The following is a 15,139-nucleotide window of genomic DNA, read 5'->3' on the forward strand; positions in this document are numbered from 1 at the left end:
TGAGGGACTTGAGAAGCTGGGATTGTTCTCCTTAGAGCAGAGCAGGATAAGGGGAGATTTAATAGAGGTGTTCAAAATTGAGCGGTTTTGATAATAGTAAATAAGGAGAAAGTATTTCCACTGGCAGGAGGGACGATAACCATAGGACACAGATTTAAGATAATTGGCAAAAGAACCAGAGGGTTGATGAGCAGAATTTTTTTTATGCGGCGAGTTATGATGATCTGGAATACGCTGCCTGAAAGGGTGGTAGATTCAGTAGTGACTTTCAAAAGGGTATCGGATATATACTTGAAAAATAAAAACCTGCAGGGCTATGGGGAAAGAGTGGGGAAGTGGGACCAATTGGACAGCTCTTTCAAAGAGCCGCTACAGGCGCGATGGGCTGAATGGCCTCCTTCTGTGCGGTAAGACTCTAGGAATGGTTTATGAGGGTTGAATTTTCCAGTTGTGGCTGTACAGTGTCAAACAAAGCCAATAACACCATTCGTTGTAATTTAAATTCCCTGCTTTATTCCATTAATTTTTAATCTTGCCCTTATAGTGGCAGCTTCTGCTGCTTGTGGGTGTGCTTATTCTGTGGGAACATTAAGTTGAAACTTCAAGAATGCACAGGTCTTTATTTCCCATGTGCCCCACTGGATTCCAAATCCTTATATAAACAACTTGCACTACACAATTTCATTTCATTTTGAATTAAATTCATCTTTCAATTTTTATATATTTTTCTCCACCATTTACTGCAGTTTACGTTTATTTCCATTTTTAAAAACATTTTTATTTCCAACAACCAAAATATGCTACATCAACATATTCTCCATTAAAACATATAATCCTCGTCAAATAACACATCAAGTACAATTATGTGCACAGAATTCAAGCCTTAAAATATTTAACTCTCACACAATACTTCGTAATAAACACAATTTGACATAATCACCATAAATCGATAGCCCTGATACTATACGCCACATAGGATAAATCAATTTATCCCCCAACTCCCACGCGAGATCTTCTAGGATATATGAAAGTTTCTCTATTCTTTGTTTTCATTTTACGGCCCATAGATAAAAGATTATTTGTCTCGCTCTGCTAAAATAATTGAGAGGGATGACGCTCGTGGTGAAGACTTGCACAGCAGTTATCAAATTTGCTAGTGTTGCTTTATGACTGCCTGACAGGTCAGATTAAATTAGGGCAAATGTTTTTCTTGCTCACATATAAATCCCTTCATATTGTGCACTGATAAAACTTATTCACAAAAAATGCAAGCAAATCCAATTGATGGGCAGTTCTGGGTCTCAGACTAATCATATCTACACCACTACATAGTTCCTAGGATTCCTCACCTGAAAGATCAGCTCGATTGACATTTCCACTGCAGCTGTTTTTCCTTCCTCAATCCCGAACATGTAGCCACTGACATAAGTGAAAACACTTCCAATAATTGTTACAATGTTGAGGTTTGGGCTGGACATTTTCACAATCCTAATAGAAATAAGAAAAGTAAAACAAGACTTGTATAGCGCCTTTCATGACCTCAGGATGTCCCAAAGCGCTTTACAGCCAATGAAGTACTTTTGAAGTATAGTCATTGTTGTAATGTAGGAAATGGGGCAGCCAGTTTGCACACAGCAAGCTCCCACAAACAGCAATGTGATAATGACCAGATAATCTGATTTTTTAGTGATGTTGATTGAGGGTAAATATTGGCCAGGACACCAGGGATAACTCCCCTCTTCTTCGAATTAGTGCCATAGGATCTTTTATGTCCACCTGAGAGCGCAGACGGGGCCTCGGTTTAACGTCTCATCCGAAAGACGGCACCTCCGACAGTGCAGCACTCCCTCAGCACTGCACTGGAGCGTCAGCCTAGATATTTGTGCTCAAGTCTCTGGAATTGGACTTGAACCCTCGACCTTCTGACTCAGAGGCGAGGGTGCTACCCAGAGTCACGGCTGACACATCATTAGTAAGGGCAAAGCACAAGGTGAAATCTTCATGAGGAAACAGAATTGTAAGTATTACTGTGACAAGCTCTTTAATAGCGACAATTTTCATTAAGAATACATTTTTAATATGTAGAGAACCTATATTTATATGGAAGCATGCAGAGTCTGGTGCAGACCAGCTATACTGTAACCTTTGAGCCACATTTACACTGGAGCCCACTTAGTTTGGATTCTGGGAGACATGTCAATGCAGTGGGGCCCCTCCTATTTATACTACTAAATCTAGTTTCCTTAACCTGAAGGCCAAATCCTAGAACCAGATTTTCTTTGTGGGTCTATGAATTATTCTGCTGGCAGCTTATAGGAGCATGATTTAGAAGTATAAACTCACAACTTGGTTCAGGACATTGCATTCCTTAAATCTAAATTTTACTAGTCCTTTACACTAGTGCTCACTTAGTTGGTTTCTGGGACACCAACATCTGTAAACTAGCTCGGGGCTTACACTACTGACTCCAGTTCCCTTACACTGGTTGTAGAGTCACATATCTGTGAAAATCCACCGGTTGTGCAGTGGGGGTGTTCTGGAAACATCCTGATACAAGTGCTGCGACCTCTGCCACTGATTGCAAAGTTTACTGGGCCGCCAAGAGTGCACCTCGGACACCTGCCATGGTAGAGAGGCTGGGAAGTCTGGTGCAAGTAGCGAACTTTGGGGAGGGGTACCACTCAGGAAAAAAATATAGGTGCCCCCTGCTGCCCACTTTAAAGTGATCTTTTAAACTGTAGAAAATATGCTTCAGGGCTCCTGGTACCAGCCTAATTTGAGGCTTTTCTGGCACACACTCACCAAAGGGCCACAGATTTTTGGCCCACCGTTTAGGATTCTGCTACCAGGTTCAGAAAGTTGGATTTAATAGTGTAAATGCAAAGAGTGAGCTCACAGATGATGGTCTCCTGAAATTCAGACTAAATGACCACTAGTATGACAGCAGCAAAGAGGACCCACAGTGTATAGAACAGTAGCCATAGAGGAAGAGTTCAGATATACAATATGATGTCTAAAGCAAGGACTATAGGAGGTAGATTTTAACCGTCACTGCCGGGCGGAAAACAGGCAGTGGCGGATCATTCACCTGTTGTACACCCTGCCGGATTTTCCTTTCCAAAGGCGTTTGATAAAGTGCCACATAATAGACTTGGTAGTAAAATTGAAGCCCATGGGATTAAAGGCTGTGTGGCTGTGTGGGTACAAAATTGGTTGAGGGACAGAAAGTATGGTGAACAGTTGTTTTTCAGACTGGAGGGAAGTGTGCAGTGGTGTCCCCCAGGGGTCGGTGTTGGAACCACTGCTCTTTTTGATATATATTAATGATCTGGACTTGGGTATACAGGGCATCATTTCAAAGTTTGCAGATGACAGCAAACTCGGAAATGTAGTAAACAGTGAGGAGGATAGTAACAGACTTCAGGAGGACAGAGACAGTCTGGTGAAATGGGTAGACACGTCAGATAAAATTTAACGCAGAGAAGTGTAAAGTGATTCATTTTGATAGGAAGAATGAAGAGAGGCAATATAAACAAAATAGTACAACTTTAAACGGGGTATACGTACACAAGTCTTTGAAGGTGGCAGGACAACTTGAGAAGGCTGTTAAAAAGGCATATGGGTTCCTTGGCTTTACAAATAGAGGCATAGAGTACAAAAGCCAGGAAGTTATGCTAAACCTTTATAAATCACTGGTTCAGCCCCAGCAGGTGTATTGTGTCCAATTCTGGGCACCACACTTTAGGAAGGATGTCAAGGCCTTATGATGGGTGCATAAGAGATTTACTAGAATGGTACCATGACTTCAGTTATGTGGAGAGACTAGAGAAGCTGGGGTTGTTCTCCTTAGAGCAGAGCAGGTTAAGAGGAGATTTGATAGAGGTGTTCAAAATCATGAAGGGTTTTGATAGTAAATAAGGAGAAACAGTTTCCAGTGGCAGAAGGGTCGGTAACCAGAGGGCACAGATTTAAGGTAGTTGGCAAAAGAACCAGAGGCACCAGGAGGAAAAGAATGTTTACACAGTGAGTTGTTATGATCTGGAGTGCACTGGCTGAAAGGGCAGTGGAAGCAGATTCAATAATAACTTTCAAAAGAGAATTGGATAAATACTTGGTGAAAAGATTTGCAGGACTATGGGGAAAGGGCAGGGGAGTGGAGCTAACTGGTTAGCTCTTTCAAAGGCCTCCTTCTGTGCTATATCATTCTATGATGCTATGATAATAGGTGGCTGATCCACTACCGCCAGTTTTCTGCCCAATGGTGAAAGTTAAAATATACCCCTAGGAGTATGTTCTGCAAAATAGAAAATAAAAAGGCTACAGTGGTGCAGTGGTCATGGTTCTGAACTAGTAACCCAGAGGTTATGAGTTCATGGCAAGTTGTGAAATTCAATTCAATAAATCTGCTAATGTTTGACCATGAAACCCCCCAAATAGTTCACTAATGTTCTTCAGGAAATGGAACCAGACAACCCCTACACAATCTGACCTACCTACGACTCCAGTGCCACAATATGTGGTTGAATCGTAATGCCTTGATTTATTACAGCACTCAAGGTGGTACCCACCACCAACGTTCCCTCTAAGCTGCGCGGCTGCTCTGCCGGTCTTGCGCAGCCCGGGACCAGCTTGTTCTAATGGTAAATTTCCCGCACACGCGATACTGTGACTGGGTCGCGCAGCCCCTTAAAGGGGTCGTGCACCCAAAAAAAAAAATTAGAGGGAGCATTGCCCACCACCACCTTCTCAGGGCAATAAATGCGGCCTTGCCAGGATCACCCACATCCTGAAAACAAATGTTTAAAACTGTGAATACAATGATTAGTATTACATATGCATTATAATTTGTATTTATCTGAAAATCCAGTCCATAGCCATAATCATGCAAGTTTTTTAATGGCTTGGAACCTAGAGTCACTACTTCTGAACTAGTAACAATCTTACATAGCCCTACCCACTTATGTCAACATGTTGGAGACCATTCCAAGTTTGTCGACAAACGATTTGTCAAAATAAGCAGACACAATAATAAAAATAAAATGGCAATTTCTGAATTTTAAATTTCTGTACATTTATTTACTGTTTTTGCTTTATTTAGGAAAAAAAAGTCATTTAAGAGCAAACTTCAAATGTAAGATTTTAGTATTAATGTGCAGAGAAGGGACTGGGACTCCCGCTTTTTTGTCAGTATAAGCAAGCTGGTGACATAAATGAGTTTGAGACAAGTGGGTAGGACTGTACTGGGTTTTACAGTCTCAATCCAAATTTTAAAAATTGTGCCACAGTTGATTTTTTTCAATGTATTAAAGGAAGGGTTTGGTCTTAATTATGAACAATTCATATAGATTTTGGAAAGAAGAAATAAAATCAAAAGAATGCGCAAATGGTGTAGGAGGGTAAGAAAATTAGAGATAGCAGTAAGAGGGCAAAAAAAGGAACAAATAAAAAAAATAGGTTTTCTCCATGTCATTTTTAAAGCATATTAAACATTAAACCAGATAATTTGATATAATTTTGCTCATAACATTCCATTCCATTATTGTACTTAGTAGTTTCAACCCCTAGAGAGTTTTTCTTTAAAAACAAATTGTTTCTTGGGTTAGAACAATGATAAAACTCAACTTGAGTCGAGACCTCTACACGTTTGAACTACACCGAGTTCTCCATTTCAGGTGTACTGCTTATTCCCTAAGCCACAATTGTACACAACCCAGCAGCCAACTCAAAGTAGCAGTTAGAGGATCAGCAATTCTAGATCTAAATTGAATTAGGCTAATTTTGGGTTTATTCAGGAAATAAGACCCCCAGAACTTTAGCTTATAGCTAAACTATGCTTTTCCCTGCAAGAAAATGATGCCACATGCAATCAGTCGGACCCTGTTTTTTCTGCTTGTCATTTTGTACATCCTTGATGCAATTTTACTAGTAGAATATGATGCACTACCATTATTCTGGGCTTCTAGGAAGTGATCTAATTTATTTTCAATGTTTCCTTGTTGACTGCCCAATCTGTTTAATGTCCGTGGTGGTCAGTAGCTATATACATAGATGCAGCGATCCACGTAATCATGGTAGTGACACTGGTCGCATACATGTCCTGCCCAAATGCTTTTATTCAGCTCATTCAAGCAACTGGAATTCTTGATAATAAATTTGAACAAAATATCTGATTAAGTGGTTCTGAAACTTTTTCAGGCCGAGTCCCATTGAAAAACTCAGCCCCTCATGCGTGGTAAATTTACAAAAAATAAATAAAATCTCTCTCCTCCTTCCATTTGTTCTCTCTAGTCTAGATTTTTTGATCACCTATATTTTTACACCAGTATTAACATATTTAAAATAATGCTGATTGGAAAAATCCAAACCTACCTCTTCTCCTCCTCCATTTCTATTGCGGTTGCTCGTCTCCAATTCCACTTTTTCTGCCTTACTTCTGTCTCTCTCTTACTTTTCCTCCTCCTTTCCCCCCATCTTCTCATGGTGGCAACTCGTACTAGGGTTTAGTTTCATGGGGGGGGCAGCAGAAGACCTCTGATACCTAGCCCAAATGATCACTCTTCACATGTACTAATGGACAGTATAAAATGGGCCATTCAATTCCAGGCGTTTGACCCTGATTTTATTTAAGATACATAGATACTTGGTGACCAATTCTTCCCCTCCCTTACCTGGGGACGCTGAGGTTAATCGTCCAATTCAGCATAGACCAGCGATTGAATCGGGGTCTTTTCTTGTCAATATAATTCAGTGCCAAGTAGTTCTCTTACCCATTGAGTTGGGGGGGGGGGGGGTGGGGTGGAATTAGTTCTCATATTCAAAACAGCTGTTAGAAATGCATTATTCTACATATTGTACCTGTTATTTTTGAATTTGATGGTGAATGTAAGAAAGAAGAGCGCTAGCAGAATCCCACATGATAATAAGGTGCACATCATTCCAAGTAATACAGGGGAGATATGTTTGGCTTCATACATTATCTTCTGTCAAGAGAATCATAGAGGTTATTAAATGCAAACTTTGAACACAAAAAGCACTTACTCACTATTGCAAATATTATTTAAAGATGAATTACCCCATCAGTTTTATTTGGCAAGTAGTCACATAACAAAATTATCCTGAGCAAACGCCATCAAAAATGTTAATATAAAAGTTTATGGATTTGAGGCAATTTTTTGTGCTTACCAAGTGGAATGCTGTCAGTAAAGGGGACTAAACATTTTTCCTCTATAAGCACTTCAGATCAGGTCCAAGGTGTAGACCCTCTACTCTATCTGGGAAATGCAACTTAACCAATGTTATCAAGGAATTTCATGATATTGTTTTCAGTGTCTTGGTCACAGTTCCAGCTTTATTTCAGACCAGTTACTGTATTAAATCACTCCGTTACCCAATAGTGCACATCTTGTACCAATCTAATGGTGACACAAGTTCACCCTTATAAACTCTACACTATTATTTATTGTGCACCATGAAACAATAACTTGCATTTATATAATGCCTTTAATGTTGGAATCATCTCAAGGTGCTTCAGCGAGGTATGAGTGAAACAAATGGACACCATACCAAAAGAGAGGTTAGGTGACCAAAAGTTTGGTCAAAGAAATAGGGTTTTAAAGGAGAAAATGAATGTATAGAGGCAGAGGAGTATAGGGAAGGAATTCCCAAGATGGACTGTAGGCATCTGAGGGCTTGACCACTAATTGTGGGAAAAATGATGGATGGGGGTCAACAAGGACTGGAGTGTTGGGTGAGTGGAACTATGATAGGGGTGGCAAAGTTTTTGATAAGCTGAAGTATATGGAGGGTGGAAGAACGACCAGGAGAACATTGGAGTACTTGTGCCTGGAGGTTACAAAGGCATGTACGAGGGTTTCAGTGGAAGTTGGACTAAAGTAGAGACAGAGGTGAGCAATGTAATGGAAGTAGATGTAGGCAGTCTTTGTGATGAACAGAGTTTGAGATTGGAAACTCAGCAGGTCAAACAGATTGCAAACAGTCTGGTTCACTCCAGAGAGCAGCCAGGGAAGGGGATGGAGATGGTGCCAAGGGTACAGAGTTTGTGGCAGGGACCAAAGATGGTATCTTCAGTCTTCCCAGTGTTTAGGAGTAAGTTACAGCTCATTCAAGACTGGAAGTTGGACAAGCAGTCCGACAGCACAGATGCAGTGGACGAATTAAGAGAGATGGTGGAGAGATATAGCTGGCCATCATCTGTGTACCAGTGAAAGTTGGCCATGTCTGTAGATGAGGTTGCCAAGAGGCATGATGCTGCTACAGAAGAGGAGAGAGCCAAGGATGGATCCTTGGGAGACTACAGGGGTAATGAAGCGGGAGTGGGAAGAGAAGCCATTGACAGAGATGCTTGGGCTGCAATTGGATAGGTAGGAATGGAATCAAGCAAGAGCAGTTTCACAGGAGGATGATGTAGTCGATCATGTCGAAGGCTGCAGAGGTTCAGGAGGAATAATGCACAAAGATGTTGGTCATGACTTTGGTTAGGGCTGTTTCGGTTCTGTGGGAGGGATGGAAACCTGACCGGAGGGTTTGGACAGAGTTGCAGGAGAGATAGGCACCCATATTAAAAAAAATTCAAGGTCCGCTGATCTTAGCCAGGGTAGTAAATAGGATAATTTAATTGGCCGCAGTGCCCCTGGATTAGGGAGGAGGCAAAAAGACATAAACAGCCATTGTTTCTACTCTTGATTTGTATGCTGGAAAGTACACGTGTGTTACATCAGTTGAAGTTCAGGATCAGGTTCAGCAGTGCTGACCTCCATGTTCGAATAGATTGGTGGCACTTGCCATCTAGGTCAGCTGCATATAGTGACACCACTATTTCTGACCAGAATGGAGATGATTGGGCAATTACCCCATCAATCATGCCTGGAGACCACACTGCTGTAAATGACTGAGATTGATTTTACACACATAATTTGTTTGTAACTATCCTCCACTCACTGCATTTTGCTGGAGAAAATCACCCTGCTTTTAATCGGGAGATGTTGCTGTAGTTTCGTTCCTGAGCTCTGTTTGCTACAGTTCCTAGTGACTCTCTTAAATAGACTCTGTAGACTGCTTGTTGTGGTGCGCTCTTTAAATAGACTCTGTTTGCTGAGTAAATAGACTTTGTTTGTAAAGTAAACTGTTCCACCTCCAACTCATTGACTGACACAGTGGTGTCAATAGACACTCTGATCTAGGTCCACAAGTGGATATCTCCACTTAGGTACCAGTGGAACTTTATCCCAGCCACATTATATCCTGGCACAAGTCAGCACCTTCAAGAACTGAAGGGGCAAAACTCTAGGGCAAAAATATGAAATGATTTATAAAATGATCAAAATATTTGCATTGCTCTTATTTATATTTTACACTTACGACTTGGATATTACACAGCTGCTGTAGAAGTCGCTGCCCATCCTCTGTGTTCATGGCTGGATCGATGGTGCAGTCCGCAGAGCTGCACAGAGCACTGCAGTTCGGCATTGTCTCCATATTGCAAGCCACACACCTCAGCGTTTTCAGCTCAGCATCTTCCACTACTTGCCACAGGGTGTGCTGAAGTACTGCAGGTTCATCACAAGAGGGCAGCCTACACCCATCCTGCCAGATAGAATGCATAAAACAACAAAATTGAACAAACAAGTTCAGATATGGCATATTTATTTGCTTTAGAATTTTCTTCTCTTTCTCTACTACTCTCTTGAAGGCTGATAGTTGGTGGAGCACAGTTTCAGAGCCACCAACAATGCTTCAAATCAGTGAGCAGTCAGGTTATTTGAGCATGGGGAGCATTACAGCCAAACCCGATCATGTTCTGACGCAAACTCCCACACAAACTTTCCAGCCTGGGTCACTGAATAGTGATCAAAAATAAAAAAATGTTCCCCTCCCTAGACCAGGGATGATGCGTCTTATAGTAGTGTCTTTACTGTGGCCTAGCTAACATCAGCTAACTTTACACAGACCAAAATGTAGTAACTTCCAGTTTATGTGGCAAAATCCTATGCTGGACTGCGTGCTTACTCACCAGCCATCGAAAGTATTATGTCCGTGTGTAATTGAGACACGGACTGCAGGAGTTGGTTATAACAGGTCTTTACTGAGTGGAGACAAACTGGAACTACTATGCAAAAGTTACTACACAGGCTTATATACAGGGGTGGTCACTACTGGTACTGCAGTATACAGGGGCTGCAGAATATAGTTCCTTCTGCAAAGTACATACACTACAATTCCTCCCCTTTTAGCTAAACAGTACATAACATTCGATTAATAATTAAATAACATATTTACAATTACAGTTGCTAGATACATTAGTTGAAGTTAAGCAATTATAAGTTCAGTCTTTGAGGAGGCTTCCTGATTCTGTCTGGATAACGCCTCTTTGGGGTATCAGGTTCTTCTGGCAAAGTTGATTCGGGATCAACGTCGTTGTTTGGTTCGTCTGCTTCCAATATCACCGATTCTGAGGTAGATGCAATTGGTACTTCGGTTTCATCACCGGGTGTATCAGATCGTGGTGTGGAATTGACGTTTTCCAGTGACTCTAGAATCTGGTCAGCATGGCGTCTTACAATGCTCTCTCCAACGTCCACGGTATACATTAGAGGTCCTTGCCGTGTACAGATCGTTCCTGGCTGCCATTTCTCTGTGCGGTAGTCCCGGGCCAAAACTGGTTGACCTATCTTAAAACTCCTGGTCGGCCTTTCATTCATATTCTGAAACTGCCTGTTCTCCACATCTCTTCTGACGTTTGGCTTAACCAAATCCAAGCGGCATCGTAGTCTTCGATTGAAGAACATCATGGCTGGAGTTTGGTTGGTAACCGCATGTGTCGCATTCCGGTAGGCAAACAAGAAGTTATCCACCTTGTGTTGTAGGGGTATGTCTTCATTACACATTGCCTTCATAGCCTTCTTGAATGTTTGAACGAACCTCTCAGCCAATCCATTGGTGGCTGGATGATATGGGGCGGATGTGTAATGCTTAACACCATTGTTCTTCAAGAACCTCCGGAACTCTTCAGACACAAACTGTGGTCCATTGTCGGAGCAAATCTGTTCAGGCAGCCCATTTCTGGCGAATATGGTTCGTAAGACTGTGATAGTTTTTTCTGTGGTGGTTGAGGACATTTTTATTACCTCTGGCCACTTTGAATGTGCATCCACCGCAATTAAAAACATTGAGTCCATAAATGAACCAGCAAAATCAATGTGCACCCTTTGCCATGGAGATGAGGGCCACTCCCATGGATGTAGAGGGGCTTGTGGTGGGGCGTTTTGGACCTTCTGGCATCCTGTACAGCTCTTGGTCATCTCTTCGATTTCTCTATCGATTCCCGGCCACCACACAAACGCTCTGGCTAAGTTCTTCATTTTTACCCCTCCCAGATGACCCTCATGAAGCTCATTGAGCACTCTATCCTTCAATTTGGGTGGAATTACTACTCTGGATCCACACATCAAGGTTCCTCTGCACACTGACAGCTGTTCTCTTCTCGGCGAGAATGCTGGCAGCAGTGGTTCGCCATGTGCTGGCCATCCCTTCACCGTTAAATCATAGACCCAGGAGAGTGTCGGGTCATTTTGTGTTTCCTTTTCTATGTTTGCATTCGTCACAGGGAGACATTCGACTATGGTCGAGTGGAATATCTCCACTGGATCCACTGCAGGTGCTTCTTCCACCGTCGGCAACGGTAGGCGCGACAATCCATCAGCATTCCCATGCTGTTTAGTTCCTTTGTACTCGATGTCATATTGGTGTGCCCCTAGGAAAAGGGACCACCTCTGTAGCCGTTGTGCTGTCATTATCAGTTAGTAGAGTAAATTTCTGACCGTGCAGGTAGTGATTGAACTTCTTCACCCCCCACACCAGGCTGAGGGCCTCTCTGTCAATCTGGGCGTAGTTACGCTCGGCTGAAGTTAACGAGCGTGACGCAAAAGCTATCGGCCTCTCTGAACCATCAAGGAATTTATGTGACAGTACCGCCCCAACACCGTAGGGAGACGCATCACACGCCAGTCTTATCAGTAGTGATGGGTTGTAGTGAGCCAATACTTCTCTTGAAGTGATTAGGTCCTTACTCTTCTGAAAGGCCCGCTTACATTCATCGCTCCATTTCCATGCTACTCCCGTTCATAGTAGGGCGTTCAGTGGATGCAGAATTGTGGACAAATTCGGCAAAAACTTATGGTAGTAATTCATCAATCCGAGGAATGACCTCAGTTGCGACACATTTTCAGGCGCTGGAGCCTTAACTACCGCTTCAATTTTGTCAGGGGACTTATGTAACCCCTCTTCATCAATCACGTGGCCACAATACGATATCTGTTTCTTAAAAAACTCGCACTTGGGGCGATTGGCTCGTAGCCCATGTTCTCTTAGTCTAGTGAGCACCTGCTCTAGGTTGGCAAGGTGTTCACGGTCATCTTCACCTGTCACTAGGAAGTCGTCCAAGTAACACTGAGTCCCCGGAATCCCTTGCAGGACTTGTTCCATCGCTCTTTGCCATATCACCGGAGCTGATGCTACTCCGAATACCAGTCGATTATACTGGTAAAGACCTTTGTGAGTGTTTATCGTGAGATACTTCCTACAGGATTCTTCAACCTCCATCTGCAAATATGCTTGTGCTAGGTCAATTTTTGTAAAACGCTTCCCTCCAGATAGTGAGGCGAAAATATCTTCTATCCTCAGGAGAGGGTATTGTACTGTGTGAAGGACTGGGTTCACCGTCACCTTGAAGTCCCCACAGATGCGAAACTTCCTTGGCTCCTCAGACGTTTTGTTTAACGTTTTCTTCATGACAGGAATGATGGGTGTCGCCCACTCACTCCAGTCTACCTTAGATAACACGCCTGCATTCTCCAGATTCTCCAGCTCTGCCTCGACGGCTGGGCGAATTGCATATGGTACCGGTCTTGCTTTGAAAAACTTGGGAATTGCATTCTCTTCTATTTTTATCGAGGCGGTTACACCTTTAAGAGTTCCCAGTTCTTGTTGAAATACCTCTTTGGCGTTAGCTAAGATTTTTGACAATCGTCCAGGTGTGACGTCGTCATCCTTTTTACCAGCTACCGTCAGTGCCTGAATGGAGTGCCAGTCTAAACTTATCTTTCTGATCCATTCACGTCCCAATAACGGTGGTCCACCATCTTGCAGTATGTACAGATACAATTTCTGTATTTCCTTGCCGTTGTATTCGACAGGCACCCTTATTCTCCCTCTGGGGTATACTGTTTGCCCCGTATACGTCTTCAAGACAATGGATGTCTCTTTCAAGAGTATGTGTGAGAATAGCCGCTTGTAGTCTCGTCGATTCATGACAGTCAGGGCTGATCCTGTATCCAATTCCATTTTGACTTGGGACCCTGCTATCGTGAGGGTGACCCAAATGGTTTGGTGATCCTCTTTTGCGATTACGTTGTGAAGTTTGAGACAGCTTAGTCTCTTGTTCCCGGATTCACTATCGCTCATCTGGTCTTCGGAACTACTGTCCGTCGTCTTTTGTACTGTCCTGTACTGTTCCTTAGTAGCCTTTTTGTTGTCGTTAGTCTTCTTCCCAGATCTGCAAACCCGTGCAATGTGTCCCATCTTTCCGCATTGCATGCATATTTTGTCCTTGGACCAGCAGTCCTTCTGGTCATGGGTTGTTCTGCCACAGCGATAACATTTTTCAAATCCCCGTGTCATTTCGTGGGTGCCCTATTCCTGTGGCTTTTGCTGTATTTCCGCAGCTCCCCTTGCTGCTGCTTCGTACGATACTGCCACGCTGAAAGCCTTATCTAGCGTCAGCTCTTTCTCTGAGGGTAACCTCTTCTGGGTTCCTTCACTCAGGAGTCCAGAGACAAATTTGTCCCGTAGGGTATCTGTCAGTCCTGCTCCGAACTGGCAGTGCTTTGATAGCTTGCGTAGTTCCGTAAGGTAATCAGCATTGCTCTCATTTTTATGCTGATTTCTCCTGTGGAATTTAAATCTTTCTGCTATCAGCAGCGGTGTAGGATTTAGGTGTTCCTGTAGGGTATCAACAATTTCGTTAAAACTCTTCGCCCTCGGTTTGGCTGGACTAATCAGGTTCCGCAATAGGCCGTACGTTCTTGCGCCCATTAAGTTTAGTAGTACCGATGCCTTTTTCTCATCGGCTACTTCGTTTGCCTCGCAATATACCTCAACTCTTTCCACATACGTGGTCCAGTCTTCTATTGCATTATCGAAGGCAGTGATGTTGCCAGTCTTCGGCATCTTGGAAATCTAAGATGGCGCCTCCCGCGCTTTGCCTTCTTCCCCGATTTAACAAAATGGTGCCTCCCGCGCTTTCCGTCTTCCCCGCTGCTGCCAGCGCTGTTGCTGGCGTTTTATGCCTTGATGGCGACGCCCTATGGTCTTCGCGCACTTCCCCCCCGCTGCTGCTAATGCCGCTCTCCGCGGTTCCCGTGGCAAACTGCAGCTCCTCGCGGCTTTCTGCGCTTCTAAATTCTTTTATTTCCCCCCGTCGTCGGAGCAACCCTGCGGGGCACTTTCCTCCCTCTTCTCGGGTCTGTACACTGCCCGGCTTCGTAGCACCAGCCGCGCCCTGTGTGCTCCACCCTCTCTCTCTCTCCCCTCTTCCCGACAACGCTGCTTGGCCCCGTTGAATAGCCACCCGATCGAGCTCTAGCCCGCCGCAGCCCAGGAAGGATCAGTGTACTACCTGCCACCAGCCCGATTAGCTGGAACACCATCGACAGGATAACCAAGCCCCGCTCTCAACAGCCTCTCCTGCAAATCTTCAACTCTGATGAATCAGAGGCGGTTGCCCACGGTCGACGCCCGTTTCTTCTGTTTGTTTTATTTTTATTTTTATTTTTTCTTTCTTCCTTCTGGCCTCGACCTCTGACAACTTCGCTTCAGGGATGGATCCCCATGAGGTGGTGCAGACTGTAGGTAAGTTCGGATCTGCTCGTCGCCAGTATTATGTCCGTGTGTAATTGAGACACGGACTGCAGGAGTTGGTTATAACAGGTCTTTACTGAGTGGAGACAAACTGGAACTACTATGCAAAAGTTACTACACAGGCTTATATATGGGGTGGTCACTACTGGTACTACAGTATACAGGGGCTGCAGAATATAGTTCCTTCTGCAAAGTACATACACTA

The 15,139-nt window shown here is 43.4% G+C and overlaps 1 protein-coding gene across 1 annotated transcript in view; it reads right to left on the reverse strand.

Moving 5' to 3' along the window:
- The window catches only part of gpr156 (G protein-coupled receptor 156), a 101,695-nt gene that overhangs the window by 29,833 nt on the left and 56,723 nt on the right, over window positions 1–15,139 (reverse strand). Inside the window, exons 2-4 of the mRNA XM_086006857.1 lie at window positions 9,379–9,603; window positions 6,856–6,980; window positions 1,350–1,488 (exon numbers count right to left, since the gene is read on the reverse strand). Of these exons, the coding sequence (XP_085862983.1) occupies window positions 1,350–1,488; window positions 6,856–6,980; window positions 9,379–9,495 (381 nt within the window). The 5' untranslated portion in view covers window positions 9,496–9,603. The remainder of the gene's footprint in view (window positions 1–1,349; window positions 1,489–6,855; window positions 6,981–9,378; window positions 9,604–15,139) is intronic.

Source organism: Somniosus microcephalus, chromosome 14, assembly GCF_052327205.1.
Source record: "Somniosus microcephalus isolate GS21.2 chromosome 14, FLI_Smic_1.0, whole genome shotgun sequence".
Classification (NCBI taxonomy): domain Eukaryota; kingdom Metazoa; phylum Chordata; class Chondrichthyes; order Squaliformes; family Somniosidae; genus Somniosus; species Somniosus microcephalus.